This window comes from Dendrobates tinctorius, unplaced genomic scaffold (genome assembly GCF_039654945.1).
Source record: "Dendrobates tinctorius isolate UK_male_01 unplaced genomic scaffold, ASM3965494v1 ptg000084l, whole genome shotgun sequence".
Lineage (NCBI taxonomy): Eukaryota > Metazoa > Chordata > Amphibia > Anura > Dendrobatidae > Dendrobates > Dendrobates tinctorius.
In genome coordinates, this window is record NW_027361752.1 from 4,021,628 (window position 1) to 4,039,096 (window position 17,469).

General features: G+C 45.1%; 1 protein-coding gene across 1 annotated transcript in view; it reads right to left on the reverse strand.

Annotated features, from left to right (window-relative positions):
• EPHA6 (EPH receptor A6) overlaps positions 1-17,469 on the reverse strand; it is a 1,179,434-nt gene that overhangs the window by 206,891 nt on the left and 955,074 nt on the right. The window contains exon 11 of the mRNA XM_073584415.1: positions 480-665. Within this exon, the coding sequence (XP_073440516.1) occupies positions 480-665 (186 nt within the window). The remainder of the gene's footprint in view (positions 1-479; positions 666-17,469) is intronic.

Here is a 17,469-nt window from a genome sequence, read left to right on the forward strand (position 1 = left end):
AGTATTAGATACACGGCTCAGCAGACAGTATCACACAGAATAGGATTAGATACACGGCTCAACAGTCAGTATCACACAGGATAGGATTAGATACACGGCTCAGCAGTCAGTATCACACAGGATAGGATTAGATACACGGCTCAGCAGTCAGTATCACACAGGATAGGATTAGATGCACGGTTTTTATGTGCAATATAATCATTATAATTTGTTATAACTAACCACAGTTGGTTACTATGCCCAGGCAACCCCGGGATCTTCAGCTAGTACTTAATATAACACAACTAAAAATAATTTTTTGCAAGTTGACAAGATCAAACATATACTATATGTAGTAGAAACTGATAAGTTAGGTAAGCAGAGCTCTGTGATACTGCAACCTGCTTCTTTGCTGGTAATAAATGACCAATTTAGCAGATCTCCTGCCTGAAAATTGAAGTTTGACATTAGCACCACAACAAAAGGAAAAGAAAACTTACTTTTTGTAACGACACCTTCGAGCCGGATGATATTTGGATGATCAAATTGTCCCATGATACTGGCTTCTCGGAGAAAATCTCGTCGCTGCCTGTCCATGTAACCTCCTTTTAAAGTTTTAATAGCCACAGGGATTTCTTTCTTTGCAGGTGTCTTCAATCTTCCGCTGCATACCTCTCCAAACTCCCCTAAAATGATAACTTAGTATTAATACAGATACCACAAACATTGTGAATGCTACGTGTACAGGATACAATTTTATAAAGCCAAATATACATTATAGATATTTATCTATTATATCTACAGTAATGTGAAAAAGTTTTAGGTACATGTGGAAATAATGCTGCAAAGTAAGAATGCTTTCTAATATAGAACTGTTAATAGTTTATTTTTTAGCCATTAATAAAATGCAAAGTAAAGAAACTAATAAGAAATCTGGATCAAATCAATATTTGGTGCGAGCACCCTTTGTATTCAAAACAGCATCAAACCATCAGTTCTTGTAGCATACAGCTTTTGAAAGAACTCGGCAGGGTGGTTTGTTCCAAACATATTCCAAATATACAGTATATGGCAATGCACTGTATGGACATTGAGAATACTAGTATCCTGCAGTACTAACCACCGGCCACAGGAGGCCGCTGGTTCCCTTGCTTAGAGTAAGCAGCGGAGATGAAAGCCCCGGGAGCCGGCACCAGTGATGCATCTAGATGGCCATCTCACAAGTTAGCGGTGGTATCATGTTGGTGAATCCCTACTTTCCTCTCGACCAGTTGGTCGGACAGATGTAATTTCACACCATTACAGATGCAGGTCGGTAAGTCCTGAGTTCAGGCCCATCACAGTGATCATGGTGGGACTATTAGCTAGCGTGCACACTAACATAATTTGGTGCAAAACTTAGTTAGGCAGTTATAGGCACCGGATTGTGCCAGTGCCCAAAATGCTCAGATCTTGGAGCTAGTTGTATATAAAAGGGATCACATCTGTAGAAAAATGTACACAACGCCATATTGAACATTTCTTAGGTGGAGGTGGGAGCAAAGAGAAATTTTTGTTAAGTTTGTGAACTGCTGTGCTGCACTACCAATAGATCATCCTTGACACCCATTTGATTACACCTGTATCGTTGATAAACTTCTCAGTTATCGTATTAGGTGGGGGTTCTGTTAAGCTGGAGTCACACGAGTGTATGTTGTCACATATGACAAAATCGTGGCCGCTTATGCAGATGACGCTCGGCTCAAACTCTGTCAGAGTCAGTGCACTGTGCTCCAATTCTCTTCCACGAATCACAGCACAGGTGTGGAGGATGGAGGAGATGGAAAAAGTAATTTCTCCGTCTCCTCCATTGCTGACATCAGCCATAATCGCACTGCACTGAGATGACATCCAAGTGCAGTTCGATGTTTCACACACACCCATAGACTTATATGCGTGTGATCCAATTCGGCACTAAAAAATAATCGCAGATCTAAGCTGTCCCAAAGAATAATACCGGGCCAAGTGATATGCGATGTTAAATCTCTTAGTACTCGGCCATGTTATACACTCATCTTAGTGAGCCCTTTGGTAAATTTTAGCAATGTAGTGAATACACCTGAGTTGTGCAGCACAGTGGTCCTTGTCAGTATTGACTGGGTGTATGCGAATCTATTTGGAGTCTTTCTCTTGTTATTGGAAGAGGGTTTATCTAAGTTTGTTAGTAAAATGTTCCTCTGGCAAGCTTGGTGTTAGGCTGGGTTCAGATTAGGAGACGGTCCCTGAATTACTTTCACTATAATCTTCAGAAATGCGACAGATGTGTGTTTTCTATCACTGTCATGTTGGAAAAGTGCACGTCAACCAAGGGCACGGAGTGATGGCAGCATCTTCTCTTTCAATATAGAGCAGTACATTTGAGAATTCATGATACATACCATCAATGAAATATAGCTCCCAACACCAGAAGCACTCATACAGCCCCACATAAGGACACTGCCACCACAATGTTTCACTACAGGCACCGTGCGTTTTTCTAAATTTATTTTTCTTGGTGCCTACAGTGAAACGTTTTGTTTTCTTACAGAGCATCTCTTATATACTAATAAAAATTATTATTCTTTAAATTTGGTGTTGCTGGTAATTTTTGTATGAATCTTAGATATCTACACATGCATGTTTAGAAATCTAAAAATTAAAATAGTGTAAAAATAGTGGTCTTCTGTTATCCCTGTTTTGTCTTTATGTCTGGTTTACCTTACATTTCTGTCCAAAGCCTCATGTGGTGGAGGAGAGGACATATTAGGGTTTAACAGGAGCATAGATTAGAGACCCAGGCCTCTCTACCTTCAAGAGTACCCCCAGGACAGGGATAGTTTGGGCCCTAGCTCCAGGGACAGTTTGAGGTCCCTCTCCCTTACTAAAGAACATCACAGTGTGACACCTACGTGTTCTCCAATTATTCATGCAGTATTTTCCCTCAGATTTTCTGTGAAAAAGTCTACATTGAACCGAATACTTGGGAATGTATCATTACAGCTCAACTGTTGTTCTTAGCATAAGATGCTCTGAATGAGAGTTCAGTCCCATCAGCTAAATTTAGTTTGTAATATAAAAAAATAAATCACATGCTTTTGAAAAGACATACTAAAGGAAACTTCTACTCAAGTGAGAAAACTGTGGGTTCTAAAGGAACAAAAATCAAATAAATATTCTAAGAGTTTATTCTGAAAGCAAACAAATCAGTGGGTTGGTGAAGGTAATAATCAGGTAACACTGCATGCTAAGAATACACAAATTATATTTAATTGTCTATAAATTCTTGAAGTCTGCTAGTATCACGTTGAATATTTCCACAATGTTTTTTAAAAAACTGGTGCAGCCATCATGTTTTCCCAGGTGAAGCCACTTCAGGAAACACCACCGACTTCCTGAAGTGGTTTCGTCGGCTGGAGAGCTAATGTTCTTGCAGAGGCCTCATCGATGGCATCTTTTGTCAGCAGTAGCCGCCCCAAAAGAATCAACATGTCGATTCTTTAAACTGCTTTAGAGTTTTTGAACTTTGAAGTGGCTAGAAGAAGTGATAAAGGTGGAACATGTGCACAATTGCTGAGCTCACCTATGTTCATTTTATGCAACGCTTTTTCAGGCGGCTTCCACCTGAAAAAGACAGTGTGCACATACTGTTATCCTCATTATTTTTTTTTTTTCCAGTAAAGTCTCCTAACTGGTCACATATGAGAGCAATTTTTGTGCATCTTTTTTATGGATAATAATGAGGTAAATTTAAGGCCAAATTCACTTTGTCAAAATATAGCTGTATATCAGATAACATATTAACCCCATGTTCATGTACATAATTGGCCATGTCCCTGCCATTGATACAGGCTCACACGCTGAGCCTGCATCTTTCCCTGCAATTGATGGCTGATTTAATCAGCCATCAAGTGCCTATTACTAACTGTTATCCAGTTAAATGCCACTGTGAATCACTGACACATTTAACACACGAAGACAGGAAGCACGTCACAAATCCCATCCATTGGTGAGCCCATCACGTGATCGCGGGTGCCGATAGGTTGTTGTGACAACTGGAGGTCTGCTGAAGACCCCCGAGCCTGTCATCAGGATCTTCCTGTGGAATGCCACTTTCAGAAATGTCCGATCTATCAAATTATAAAATAAGTTAATCAGATCAGTAAATGGCATAACGAGAAAAATAATCAAAACGCCAGAATTACATCTTTTTGGTTACCGCAACATTGTAATAAAATGCATTAAGAGCTGATCAAAGCCTTGTATATACCCCAAAATGGTATCTGTAAAATCGGCATCTCAGTGCGCAAAAACTAAGCCATCACCCATTCCAAGATCACAAAACATTAGTTTGTTATGGGTCTTGGAAAATGGGGACAAAAACAAAAACAAAAAATTTGACAAATTTCTGAATTTTTTTTCACCACTTAAATATAAAAAAACCCTATACATGTTTGGTGTCATTTTGCCATATATTGAACATGGTGATTAAACCCCCCCCTCCCAAAACTATTCTGAAATTGCATTTTTTTCCCTGTTTTACAGTGCACTATGTTGTAGAATGTATGTTGTCATTCAAAAGAACAACTTATCCCGCCAAAAAAAAAAGTTGGAAAAATAAAAAAAAAGATGAATCTTGGAAGAAGGGGAGGAAAAAAGGAAAATGAAAAACAGAAAATCGCCCTGAGGCTTGAAGGGATAAGAATACAAGAGCTGAACTCCCCTGAGTATATGTCGGACAAACTACAATTTAAGGGGAACCACTTGGTGATTTAAGCGCAGTGGCGTAGAACCGAGCTCCACCATGGCTAACTTTAGAAAGGACATTTTACCAAATCCTCATTAATCTTTTCTTCTCTTCCTCTACTGCTTAGTATCAGCAGAAATAAAATATAAAAATGTATAAAAAAATATACAATTTCATCTTTATTCATATTACTTGTGCCATCTTGCCTATATTACATTTTGAAGTTATTTTCTCTGAGCGTTTCCTAAAAATTATGACATGATAACATTTCCAGCCATTTTAAATACAATTTTTAAAAGGCATCCTAATTTTCATGACAGAAATACACCAGGAATATTTGTGCGATATTACATGCAATATTTCATAATGACAAACACATTTCCCTGGCACCGGTAATTCCAGTGTGATTTCCCCTTAGATCAACATTACTAGGTTTGCGCTAATGTTTCTCTGCATGCTCATCTCATTTCTGCGGAAGCCTAACCTTTCCCTGAATATTACAGTGATATTTGAAATAACATCATGGGATGAGTAGAGCATTTGACATAAGATAATAACTTTGGAGATTTTTTTCTGTAGTGACCCTGTGCTTAAAATAATAAAAGAAAAAAACTAATAATGTAAATATGATATGTCATCATTTTTAAAGCACCACTCCAGCATTTTTTTTATTGAAGCGCTGGAGTGGTGCTACTAATTTAATGCCCATACTTTTAGCCTTATTGTCACGGTCCCTGCCGCAACTTCTCACCAGCATGGCCCCACCTCCCGGCGCGCTCCTGCTTCTCGGCGCGTCCCCGTGCCTGACCTCCGGTACCCCAGCGCCGTCCCTGCGCGCCTGCGCACTACCCTGCTGCTGACACACCGGCCCCTAGGAACTATGACGCGGTGGCTCCGCCCCCAACATGGCGGCGTCCACCGGCTATTTCTGCTCAGCGTCACGCCAGGTAAGGCGCCTGACTATCACTCGCGGTGACGCTGCTCTACCTGTCAGCCCCCGCTTTGACTCAGACCCTGTCCCTGTTTGCGCTTCCTCACTGAACCTTCCACTGTGCTGAATAGCCCATCCTAGCTCCTGTGTCTCCCTCTGTCCTACCTCTCCTTCCTAAGGTTCTGTGCCTCCTATTCCCTGTGCACACCTGTAGTCCTCCTCAGTCTCCCATTGTTGCCTTACCTGTACCCTGCTCTCTCTCTTGCAGCCTCCAGTCTCTGCCATCCTCTGTGCCCCGGTTCTGTGTCCTGCTCTCGCTCCGTGGTCCCCGTGTTTCATCTGTGCCCTAGCAGCTCTGATTCCGCTGTGCCTCGTTTCCAGTGTCATGCTCCAGTCACCCCTTTGGCTCCGGCTGTCGTGGTTCCATCCTCCGTGGGCCTGCCCCTAACGCTCCCTGTATAGGCACCAGACCCACTCGCCCTCGGGGGCTCTGGGGCCGTGACCCAGAGGGTCCACTCCGGGTTGTCATCAATTTTCCTCCCCGTGACAGCATACCGTAACACTTATGCTTGCGATGCGCCATCTTCTGCTATTATCCGCACCACTCCAGTCAGTCTTCAGCAGTTTGTCCCCTGCTGGATTGCTCCATTGTTTGCAGGAAGTCACTTTTCAATGCAAGTCTATGAGAGCCTGAAAGATCCCTGAACAAGGCTTATCTAGACTTACAATGAGAGCTTGTGACTGTTACCTGTGACGTCTGGTCAGTTAGAAGTTGTGGTTACAAGATGGCGGCGTGGGACCGGAATGGCACCAGAAAGAGCTGAAGATGATGGCTGGTGAGTATAACACTATATGCAGGGATCTTATGTTGGTGGCACCACTCCAGTGCTACAATAAAAAAACACTGGCGTGGTGCTTTAAGTACCATCAACCAAAATAACTCGCCTTTCAGGCTGACCTCCAAACTGAGGTTAAATACACAGAGAGAGACATATGCTCCCAGTATAGATCAGTCCTCGCCTGTCAGGCTTTGTGCACCATACAGTAGTAGCTAGGGTAGAATCCTTGTGTGATGTCTTCACATCAGTGCTTTCTCTGTGTGTCACGCACAGTGTGGGAAGACTAAGTGCAACACAAAGGGAAGAGGGGAAGTACGTCCAAATGCTAGGGGATGGGGGAGTTGAGATCCCTAGGCAGATCTAATAGCAGCCTGCCTACTCTACTGTCAATATATTGGTTCCACATCAATCGCCAAGCAGGAAACCTAAGTCCTGTATATCCTTAGAGCTAGGCCATAAATAGGGAAGGGGGATGAGCACTTGTCAGTCCCCACTGTACACTAAAGACAAGAAGGGAGACAAACAAGGGGGAAGAAACTTAACTGGAGTAGACTCCAGAGAGATAACACCAAATGTCCTCTATATGCACCAGACAGGAAGTAAGCCGACTGCTATAGCTCCAAGCCTTCACAAGCAAAAATGTGAATATCTCTGGCAGCTCCCTGAAGCATAAATACCCAGGTCCAGGAGTGTCAATTAGAGCCGGTGGGAGGTTGCCACTGGGTCCAAAAGTCAGAAGGATTAAGAAGACATTTGCAATGCCAAATGCAGAGACCTTCTGCAGCCAGATGCAGAGCGACCATCTGCTGCATCTGACACATCTGTGACACTGTTAGAGCTTGTTCTGCATCTGCAGCTTGATTTATCATCTGACAAAGCTGTGTTATAATTATGTTCAAGACCCAGTTAGCAAAGCTAAATCCATTTTTAAAGGAATTGCAATACAAAAATTTAAAGGTTTAAAATGGGATTAACATATTTTATCAGTTTTCTTGTGCGATTCTTTTCTATATCAAGAATGCCCTACTCTTGCTGTAAAAAATACCAATAGTGTGTAGGGAAGGTGACCTGATGGACGGACGGACTAGTCAGAGTGAAAAAGGAAAGGTTTGCACAGTGTAGGTAGGTGTCAGTTATTACAGTGGGGAAACAGCTAGGAAAGTGTAGTGGATGTGCAGTACCTTGGGTTGACCATTAGATGGCAGGGAGGAGTGTGAGCAAAGGACTTGACAACAGCTTAGGGCTTTAGAAACCGTTGGTCAAGGGGGGGCGTGGTTACAGTGACAGGGGACCGGGAGAGCTATAAATACTGAGGGAGGGTTCCAGAAGGTTCCAGTCCCCAGGGGGAGCTCCAGTGACAGGAAGACTGCGGCAGTCTGTGCACTGTGAGGAGAATCTAAACCAGGGGGACTGAGGAGAGAGAACGTCAGGGGGGTGGTCCTGACAGGAAGGACCGCAGAAGGGACGAGGCACCGGGTGTGAGACACCAGATTTGACACGACGACTGATCAGCGGATGTGCTGTTGGTTTACGGGCCTAAGGCGGCCACAGTGATGGACTTGTCAGGAGCGTCGATGAGTGAAGAGGGGACGGTGTACGCACACGCATCCCCAGTTCAGAGTACGGTGTGTGAGAAGCGGCCCTGGAAACAGAGGGCCGTGAGGTAAAGAAAGTGCGGTGTGCTCTGAGGCCATCAGACGGACGGCAAGTGAAATAAACTTGGACCTGTTGCACCCAGAATCTGCCTCCATCTTGTCTCTGTTTTGTCTCTGCGCGGCAAGAAGAGGGACCACCCCCCCCCAGCCCGGCCCACCGACTCTACAAGTATATGTAAAAACAGAGATATGCTCTACCAGTTTTGCGGCGATGAGAGAAAAGAAACCAAAAGCTTCATGTTATCCTAGGAATAACTGAGAAACTTCACTGGACATAGAAACCTGTTCTACTATTTAACAAGATGCTTTTGTTCCGCTTCGCAATCACTTTCATAAAAGGAATAAGGCAGAAATCATCGTGAGGAAACATCTTCCTTCAGAAAAAAGGTTATAGGTTATTATATTATTGTTACTAATGAGTGTAAAACCAGTATATAAAAAATACATTCCACATGGTGGTAACACTTCAAAATATCCAACCTAGGTTTCGCATTTACCAGCTTCTTCTGGGGTATAAATGTCCTTCATGTTATTGGACTTTTTACCACTTAGGGCTCCCTCACATTGGTGAGTAGCATCAATAATTCTCTTGTGCGAGAGTATCAGATGCTATATGTGAATGACCCTTGGCTCAAACTCTGCTGTGAGAGTGAGCTGAGTGTCATTTTACTGTGAGAAGTGAGAAGCGGATCACAAGTGCGTAGAAAATGGAGTACTTAATTTCTCTGACTTTTCCATTCTGTAAGTCTGCATAGATCGGATTTCACTTGGATGAAGTCCGAGTGCAGTCCAGTGTTTTGCACGTGTCCATAGATTGTATAGATACGCAATGTCCAATATATGCTGACGGTCCAAGCGTACAGCGATTTTCTTTTTCTCATGTTGACTGTCAAATAATGAAAACATATATATTAAAAGAAGAAATAAGATCCATAAATTACTCACTACTTCATATACCGTAAATGTTTTCCATGTTTCTAATTCTACTCAAAGATATATTAAAAATACATGAATTCAAAACCCTCAATATACTTACAGAGTATAATAGAGCAGTGGGAGGAATACTTTATAAGTGTATTGAAACTTCTGAATTAATATAGTTGGATGGATTTATGAGCCTTACCAAAACTTTTTTCTGGTTGTAGATGGTTCTTTACTATGATCCGAACTTTATTCAAAGTGATTGGGAAGTAAAGCAAGAGTGTTAGCGTGGGTGGTCAGGAGCCGGAATCTCCAGGAGTGGACCCTCTGGGCCGTAGCACCGAGGGGCCCCGGGCGAGCTGCCAGGTGGAACCGACCCCTATACAGGGACCGTTAGGAGCAGGCCCAGGTGTTCGAGTACCACGGTAGCCGGTACCGATCGGGGCGGCTCAGGATGGACTGGAGTAGGACAGTGGGACTGAAGTGCAGATGACAGAACAGGGCTGGAACTCAGGAGACAGGAATGGAGTAAGACTGTAGACTGGAACGTGGAGGAACAGAAGTGTAGATGACAGGACAGAGTTGGATCACAGGAGACAGGAATAAAGTAGGATGGAAGGACTGGAGCAGGATGGAACTGGAACACCGGAGGCAGGACTGGAGTAGGATGGCAGGACTTGAACAGGATGGAACAGGAACACTGGAGGCAGGACTGGAGTAGGATGGCAGGACTGGAACAGGATGGAACAGGAACACCGGAGGCAGTACTGGAGTAGGACGGCAGGACTGGAGCAGGATGGATCAGAAACACCGGAGGCAGGAGACAGAGGAAACAGGAACACTGGAGCAGGACTGAGAATAACTGTTAGCGAACATGGAAGACAGGCTGCGAGGCTGCTGCAGGAAACACTGAGGACGGCAACGAGAGACTGTAGAGAGCACAGGAGGAAGCAGGACCCAGTGTGCAAGATAACACAACGATCAGGCGCCTCCCTCAGGGGGAAGCGGCCTACTATAGCCCCGTCTGGTCTGCCATTGGTCCGAAGGTGCTTCCGGGTCAGGGCACAGCCGGAGCACAAGAAGCAGCAGGGATGCGCGGCCGCGGCCTATGGCACATGCACATTGCATGCAGGGATGGCGACGGCCACGAGCCCGTCAGAGGTGACCGCCATGGCCGTCGGGTGGAGAGAGGCTGCGGCGTGGTAGCGGAGGCCAGCTGTGGCATGTGAGCAGAGGACGGGTGAGTATGACGGAGCGGTGTAACAGTGGGGATATTGTCAAAAAGTGATATAATAGGCGCCCGTATCCAGTGAAGTTTCTCCGTTATTCCTGGGATCACAGGGAGGCTTTGCTTCTTTCTCCCTGCACTTCGTGAAACTGGTAGTTAGCGGCTGTGTTTTTTTATATGTACTATTTGTTGGCTAGAAAAGACCGACTTTCTTACATTGTTGAAGCCCGATAAATTTACAAGACTGTTCGTGGGTTTGCTATACTGACTTATTTCTATGTGATAAAAAATACCGAACTGTCGGATGCAATATTGTCTTGTCTGGTGAAATGAGACTTCAGCTGTATAACAAATAAAAAAAAAAATTCCTACAAGGGTAAAAGCTGCTTCATTAAAGCCAAGAAAGAGCAAATGTTGCTACACCTGACGTGCTCGTTTTAGAAAATTCTTGTACTACCAAAAAATAAGAATTTTGAGGAATTTTGCCTTATAAGTCAAATTATGAACGTAGGAATCAACTCAGAACTGGGTCTTACAAGTCTTGTCAAAAGTCTGAGCCCTGACATTGGCTGAGTTGTTAGCGCAGCATGAGTTTGTAAGGACATTGTCATGCTCGCCATGTCTGTTATGTCCGCCATGTCTGTTTTACCTCAAGACCCTGGAGCGGTGTGCACGCGCATCTCATGTCTGCTATCCTGCTTGTTCCCTAGAGCAGTGGGCACACTCACCTCATGTCTGCTGAGCTGCAAGATGCTTGCGTTTCTGCTTTGCCTTCTGTGATCTTCGCGTCATGTCTAGAATCCCTGATCATGTGTCTTTCCTAGGATCCTGCACTGTCTGGTTCTGCAATCATCTCGTCATATCTGAATCCTTGATCATGTGATGTTTCCTAAGATCCTGCACTGTCTGGTTCTGTGATCATCTAGTCATGTCTGAAACCCTGATCATGTGACTGCGCTCTGTGATCCTGGAGCATCTGAACTAGGAAGTGCTCCCCTGGTCCTGACCCGGAAGAGGAGGTGCTGTGTCCTATATTAGACCGCCCCTTCCTGTGCTCAGGGCCTGAGTATTGTGTTGTGTCCCTGCATGGCTGCTTGGTCTGTGGGGTTGCTCCCTCTATTCTGTGCCCTTGCACTCTGCTCTGTCGTGCGTCTCCGCACACGCTCCGTGCTCGTACTCCATCTCTTGTCCCGTGCCTTGTCTTATGTTTGTCCGTTGTGCCATGTTCGTCTTTGTCCTGCTTGGACTTGTAGTCCTTCTGTTATTCTCTGCCTTGCCTGTTTTTGCCATGTCTTGCCTTCGCTATACTCTGCCTTGTTCCTCCCTATGGTCTCAGTCTTTGCTTGCTCTGCCTCGCTCTCTCCTATGGTGCTCTGTAGTGCTCCCTGGCACACGCACCATTCCTCCTCTCTTTCCTTTTGTTCTCCTTTCCATGTCTAGTCCCAAGGCCCTGCCTTGGCCCGGGTCTGGGCTTCGCCTACGCTCTGCTGCTAGACTCTTTCCTATTATGCTCAGTGCCCCAGCCGTGCCCTCTGTGCTCCCTTGCACTTCACGCTGTTTCCGCACTGTGCTCTTCGTGCTCTCTAAAGCACGCGCAGGCCCTCACCTGCCCATGGCATACCTCCCCGTGCTTCTGTAAAAGTACGCGCAGGCTTTGCCATGTTCCCTGTCGTGCCCTCTTGCACGCACAGGCCCTAACCCTGTCCTGGAACCCTGACCTTGGCGTGTCTCTACACACGCACTGTCTTGAACCTTGTGCCTTGGCGTGTCTCTACACATGCACTGTCTTGTACCTTGGCGTGTCTCCAAGCACGCACCCTGCCTTGAACCCTGGCGTGTCTCCAAGCACGCACCCTGCCTTGAACCCTGGCGTGTCTCCAAGCACGCACCCTGCCTTGAACCCTGGCGTGTCTCCAAGCACGCACCATGCCTTGAACCCTGGTGTGGCTCCAAGCACGCACCCTGCCTTGAACGTTGGCTTGCCTGCCGGATTCCTGAAACCTGCCGACCGTTGCCAGAGGTCCGGAACCAGATGACTGCGGCCTGATGTCCGGAGCTGATGTCCGCAGCCTGATGCCTGGACCCTGTCGGTCATTGCCAGTAGTCCGGAGTCCGATGCCATCGCACCCCATCTTGGATCCTGGCGTGTCCTAGCATGCATCCCTTCTAGGAACTCTTGTGTGATCCCTATCACGCATCCTGTCCTGGACTCCGGTATGTTTTCGTGCACGTACTATGCCTGGAACATTTGGCGTGCCCTTGCACGCATCCTGCCGTGTTTCACTGTTTGTGCCCTGCACCTGATTCCCTGTTATGCCTTGCACCTGAATAAAGTGTGAATCCACGTTTGAGGAAGAAACTGTGTGACCTCGCTTTATGTTTGGTATCCTGTCCGTCCTGTTGTCAGCCACTCAATAGTGTCCCCTGAGCCGGCCGTCTGGTCCCAGCAGTCGTGGTGGCTCACCCCCTTGGTCTTGCCCCTGACACTCCCTGTACAGGGGGTGGGTTCTCACTAGGTCAGCTTACCCTAGGTGGGTAGGTGCCACGGCCCAGAGGGTCCACTCTAAAAAGGAATGGGCTCAGCAGAAGCTGAGTCCGTCACAGACATATCCTCAACTTGGGTGGTTTTTTTAACATACTTCCAGCAGAAATATGAGAGTAATGGACAATGCTGAGTAATACGAGAAGATGCTCCAGAATTTTCATTTTTTTTGGAAAACAAATATTTACTAAAATAGACATTTCAGGAGAGCTGATATGTTCACTTTAAAGCTTTGGCCATGATTAAACAAGACTGGTGCTCTGCATGTGCCAGTCTTAAAGTATTTAGCAAATCTTTTAGTTGCCATACGCCACTGTAAGCAATTTACTCCAGTCAGAGACTAGAGTATATTTCTGCTGTAATTTATACAAATTTTGTAGCATAAATTACAATGAGTTTGCCATCCGTACTCAGTCTCGTACCCTACTGGAGAAACTTCAGAATCCAGATGGAGCAGGCTGAGCCTGGCAAAAAAATCCTTGACCAAAGGACGAGTAAAACTTAAGAACATTAAGAATGGCAAGATACTTAGCAACGCCTACCACACCAGCAATCTTTAGATTTATCACGATGAAGAAAAGTCTCTACCTCTCCAGTCCCCTGATGATTGTTCCAGTGACTCTGCCACACAGAATCACAAGCAAAACAAGACTTTCAGCCCACTACCAAGTTCATGACTCATGGCATTACGTTTGGTAAGGTTGTGTACCATGGATTCATAAGATGCAAAACAGAAGCCGCGGAGACACCATCACATGTTTCTCAACGCAAGCAATGACCAGCCAGGTCTTTCCCCGGGAAGGAACAACCACGGGAAGGGCAGTCTCCAATGAAGGAAACCACCTATGCCAAAACATGGTATCCATCCACAGACAGCTGTTTCGGGGTATTGCCCCTCATCAGTGTGGAGTAGGAAACTGGCTGGTAGGAGCAATGCCTAGTAAAAGACTGTGAAAATGAGGATGAATGAACTCATGGAGATCAACATCCAACACTGCGGAGACACCATCACGTGTTTCTCAACGCAGTGATTCTAGAGCACTGCCCCCATCCCTTATGGGAAATATGCAAAACATGCAAAACAGAAGCCGTGGAGACACCATCACATGTTTCTCAACGCAAGCAATGACCAGCCAGGTCTTTCCCCGGGAAGGAACAACCACGGGAAGGGCAGTCTCCAATGAAGGAAACCACCTATGCCAAAACATGGTATCCATCCACAGACAGCTGTTTCGGGGTATTGCCCCTCATCAGTGTGGAGTAGGAAACTGGCTGGTAGGAGCAATGCCTAGTAAAAGACTGAAAATGAGGATGAATGAACTCATGGAGATCAACATCCAACACTGCAGAGACACCATCACGTGTTTCTCAACGCAGTGATTCTAGAGCACTGCCCCCATCCCTTATGGGAATTATGCAAAACATGCAAAACAGAAGCCACGGAGACACCATCACATGTCTCTCAACGCAAGCAATGACCAGCCAGGTCTTTCCCCGGGAAGGAACAACCACGGGAAGGGCAGTCTCCAATGAAGGAAACTACCTATGCCAAAACATGGTATCCATCCACAGACAGCTGTTTCGGGGTATTTCCCCTCATCAGTGTGGAGTAGGAAACTGGCTGGTAGGAGCAATGCCTAGTAAAAGACTGTGAAAATGAGGATGAATGAACTCATGGAGATCAACATCCAACACTGCGGAGACACCATCACGTGTTTCTCAACGCAGTGATTCTAGAGCACTGCCCCCATCCCTTATGGGAAATATGCAAAACATGCAAAACAGAAGCCGTGGAGACACCATCACATGTTTCTCAACGCAAGCAATGACCAGCCAGGTCTTTCCCCGGGAAGGAACAACCACGGGAAGGGCAGTCTCCAATGAAGGAAACCACCTATGCCAAAACATGGTATCCATCCACAGACAGCTGTTTCGGGGTATTGCCCCTCATCAGTGTGGAGTAGGAAACTGGCTGGTAGGAGCAATGCCTAGTAAAAGACTGTAAAAATGAGGATGAATGAACTCATGGAGATCAACATCCAACACTGCGGAGACACCATCACGTGTTTCTCAATGCAGTGATTCTAGAGCACTGCCCCCATCCCTTATGGGAAATATGCAAAACATGCAAAACAGAAGCCGCGGAGACACCATCACATGTTTCTCAATGCAAGCAATGACTAGACAGGTCTTTCTCCGGGAAGGAACAACCACGGGAAGGGCAGTCTCCAATGAAGGAAACCACCTATGCCAAAACATGGTATCCATCCACAGACAGCTGTTTCGGGGTATTGCCCCTCATCAGTGTGGAGTAGGAAACTGGCTGATAGGAGCAATGCCTAGTAAAAGACTGTGAAAATGAGGATGAATGAACTCATGGAGATCAACATCCAACACTGCGGAAAGCAATTGGTCTGTACCAGTAGCTTTAAATTGAAGGTCATCACAAGATATTTTGGGTGCTGATGTCCACTTAATGGAAAGAAAATTGTCAAGATTTGTTACAGAGGTGGCAGATGACCTGACTGATGGTAGTGCTGTGATTTCATATAACCTGGTCTGTTTTTGCCTCTTTTTAAAAAAGTGGCAAGAAAAAAAGGAAAGTCCAACTTTTTATTTCCACTAAATTGGAGCAAATCATATAATCAATCTTTCTGTTACCATGGGTGGAGCTGCATACTCCCTGTTAGTTTAGTTTGAAATGTGGTTAATATGACGGCATGAAAATACAAGGACCTATTCACATTATAGCACATAACTCACCGGGAAAAACAATTTACAAAATTGGATTTCTTCCCTACTATTACCTGCCAGTTTGTCCTCTATCAAAACTGATTCTTATTTTTTTATCACCTGTTTTACTGTATCCATTCAGTCTGGAGTAGGGATACTGATGACACAGTATTTTAGCATTCTATTTTGCTTTCTACTTATTGGTACAGATTAGATGCTTTATAGTTATAGAAAGTGAGCTGGACGCACATTGAGTTTACCTAAATTATAGCTGTAGATCATTAGCGCGGAAAATCGTCTGCACTAAACATTTTTTATGTTGGCCAGGCACATTCTAATAATACGAGAGACTTAATCAGGGTCTCGTGGTGTAATGATGTAATAAGCTCACATCTTTCTAAATGTGCTACAGTATGTGAGGGAGTTGCGCTCATTAGCGCAACGCGCAGCAGAAAGCAGAATTAGTTAGATAATCAGTGTGTGATGTGGATGGGGTATTGTGAATAAAAATTAAGTAATGCTCATAAAATTATCTTGCATCTAAAATACATTTTGTTTAATAGATTTTTAGATGAGCTCGCACATTAGCGCGGCCACTTCTCGCAGTGGTGATGCTGGGGTATAACACAAGATTACTGCTCCAGTTATGAGAACATATTAATTGCAGCCAGAAGTATTCCACATAGCTGTGGTATCAAGCTGTAAGACATTAATAGATGCTGATGTCCAACCAAAGCACAGCAGTGCAGAAATGAGCTGTTTTACAATGGCATAACTAACCAGATGGTGGCCATTAACAGCAATCATTCAAGTATTTAAAGGGGTTTTGCAGGCACAAAATATTGATGATTATCCAAAGGATAGGTCATCAATATCACTCATACTGATCAGCTGTTAGCAGCTCTAGGGGCTCTGACATAAACACTTTGAATGTAGCTAGAATCCAGCTCCATTTAAAGTGTAGCGGTCACTGCCAAGTACTGCAGATCAGCTCCTATTCAAAGGGTCGCTCCGCTATTTTTCTATTGATAACCTATCCATAGAATAGGTAATCTATATCAGATCAGCTGGCTTATGTACCAGTGATATTAGCAGTTGAAGAGCTGAACAGTAAAGGTACCGTCACATTTAGCGATGCACCAGTGATCCCGACAACGATATGACGCGGTCAGGATCGCTGGTGCATCGCTAAGTGGTCGCTAGTGAGCTGCCAAACAGACAGATCTCACCAGCGACATAGCAGCGGTCGGCGGTCGCTACTTACCTGTCAGACGAGGCGATGAAGACGTCCTCTCGCCCGCGTCCACGCGTCGCTTATCTCCACAGCAGGAAGTCCAGCAGGAAGCTGATGACGAGAAACGGCCCAGGCCGTTCTTGAGCGATCAGCGATAATCAGCGGGGGAGCCAGTCGGAGGTAAGTATCACACATAGCGATATCGCTAGCGATATCGCTGCTGCGTCACAAAACCAGTGACGTTATAGCGATATTGCTAACGATATCGCTTAGTGTGACGGGCCCTTAAAGCTCCAACAACTGTGAAGTGACCTCTGATAGTTACTACACATCAGATCTTATTTAAAGGGTCGCTACTCTACTATTAAATTGATGACAGAATAGGTAATAAAAATCAGAACAGATGTCCTCTTTGCGAGTGGCAGCTGGACATTAGCAGTTGTGGAGCTAAACAGTACAGCTCTGTCAACTGTGTAGCAGATGCTGCTGGGTACTGCAGATTAGGCCCTATTTAATGAGTTACTCCACTACATTTATACTGATGACATCCACAGAATATGTCATCAATATAAGATCAGCTCTCCTCTGTGCCAATGGCAACCAAATGTTATCAGTCGCAGAGCTGAATAGTAAAGCTCCATCAAC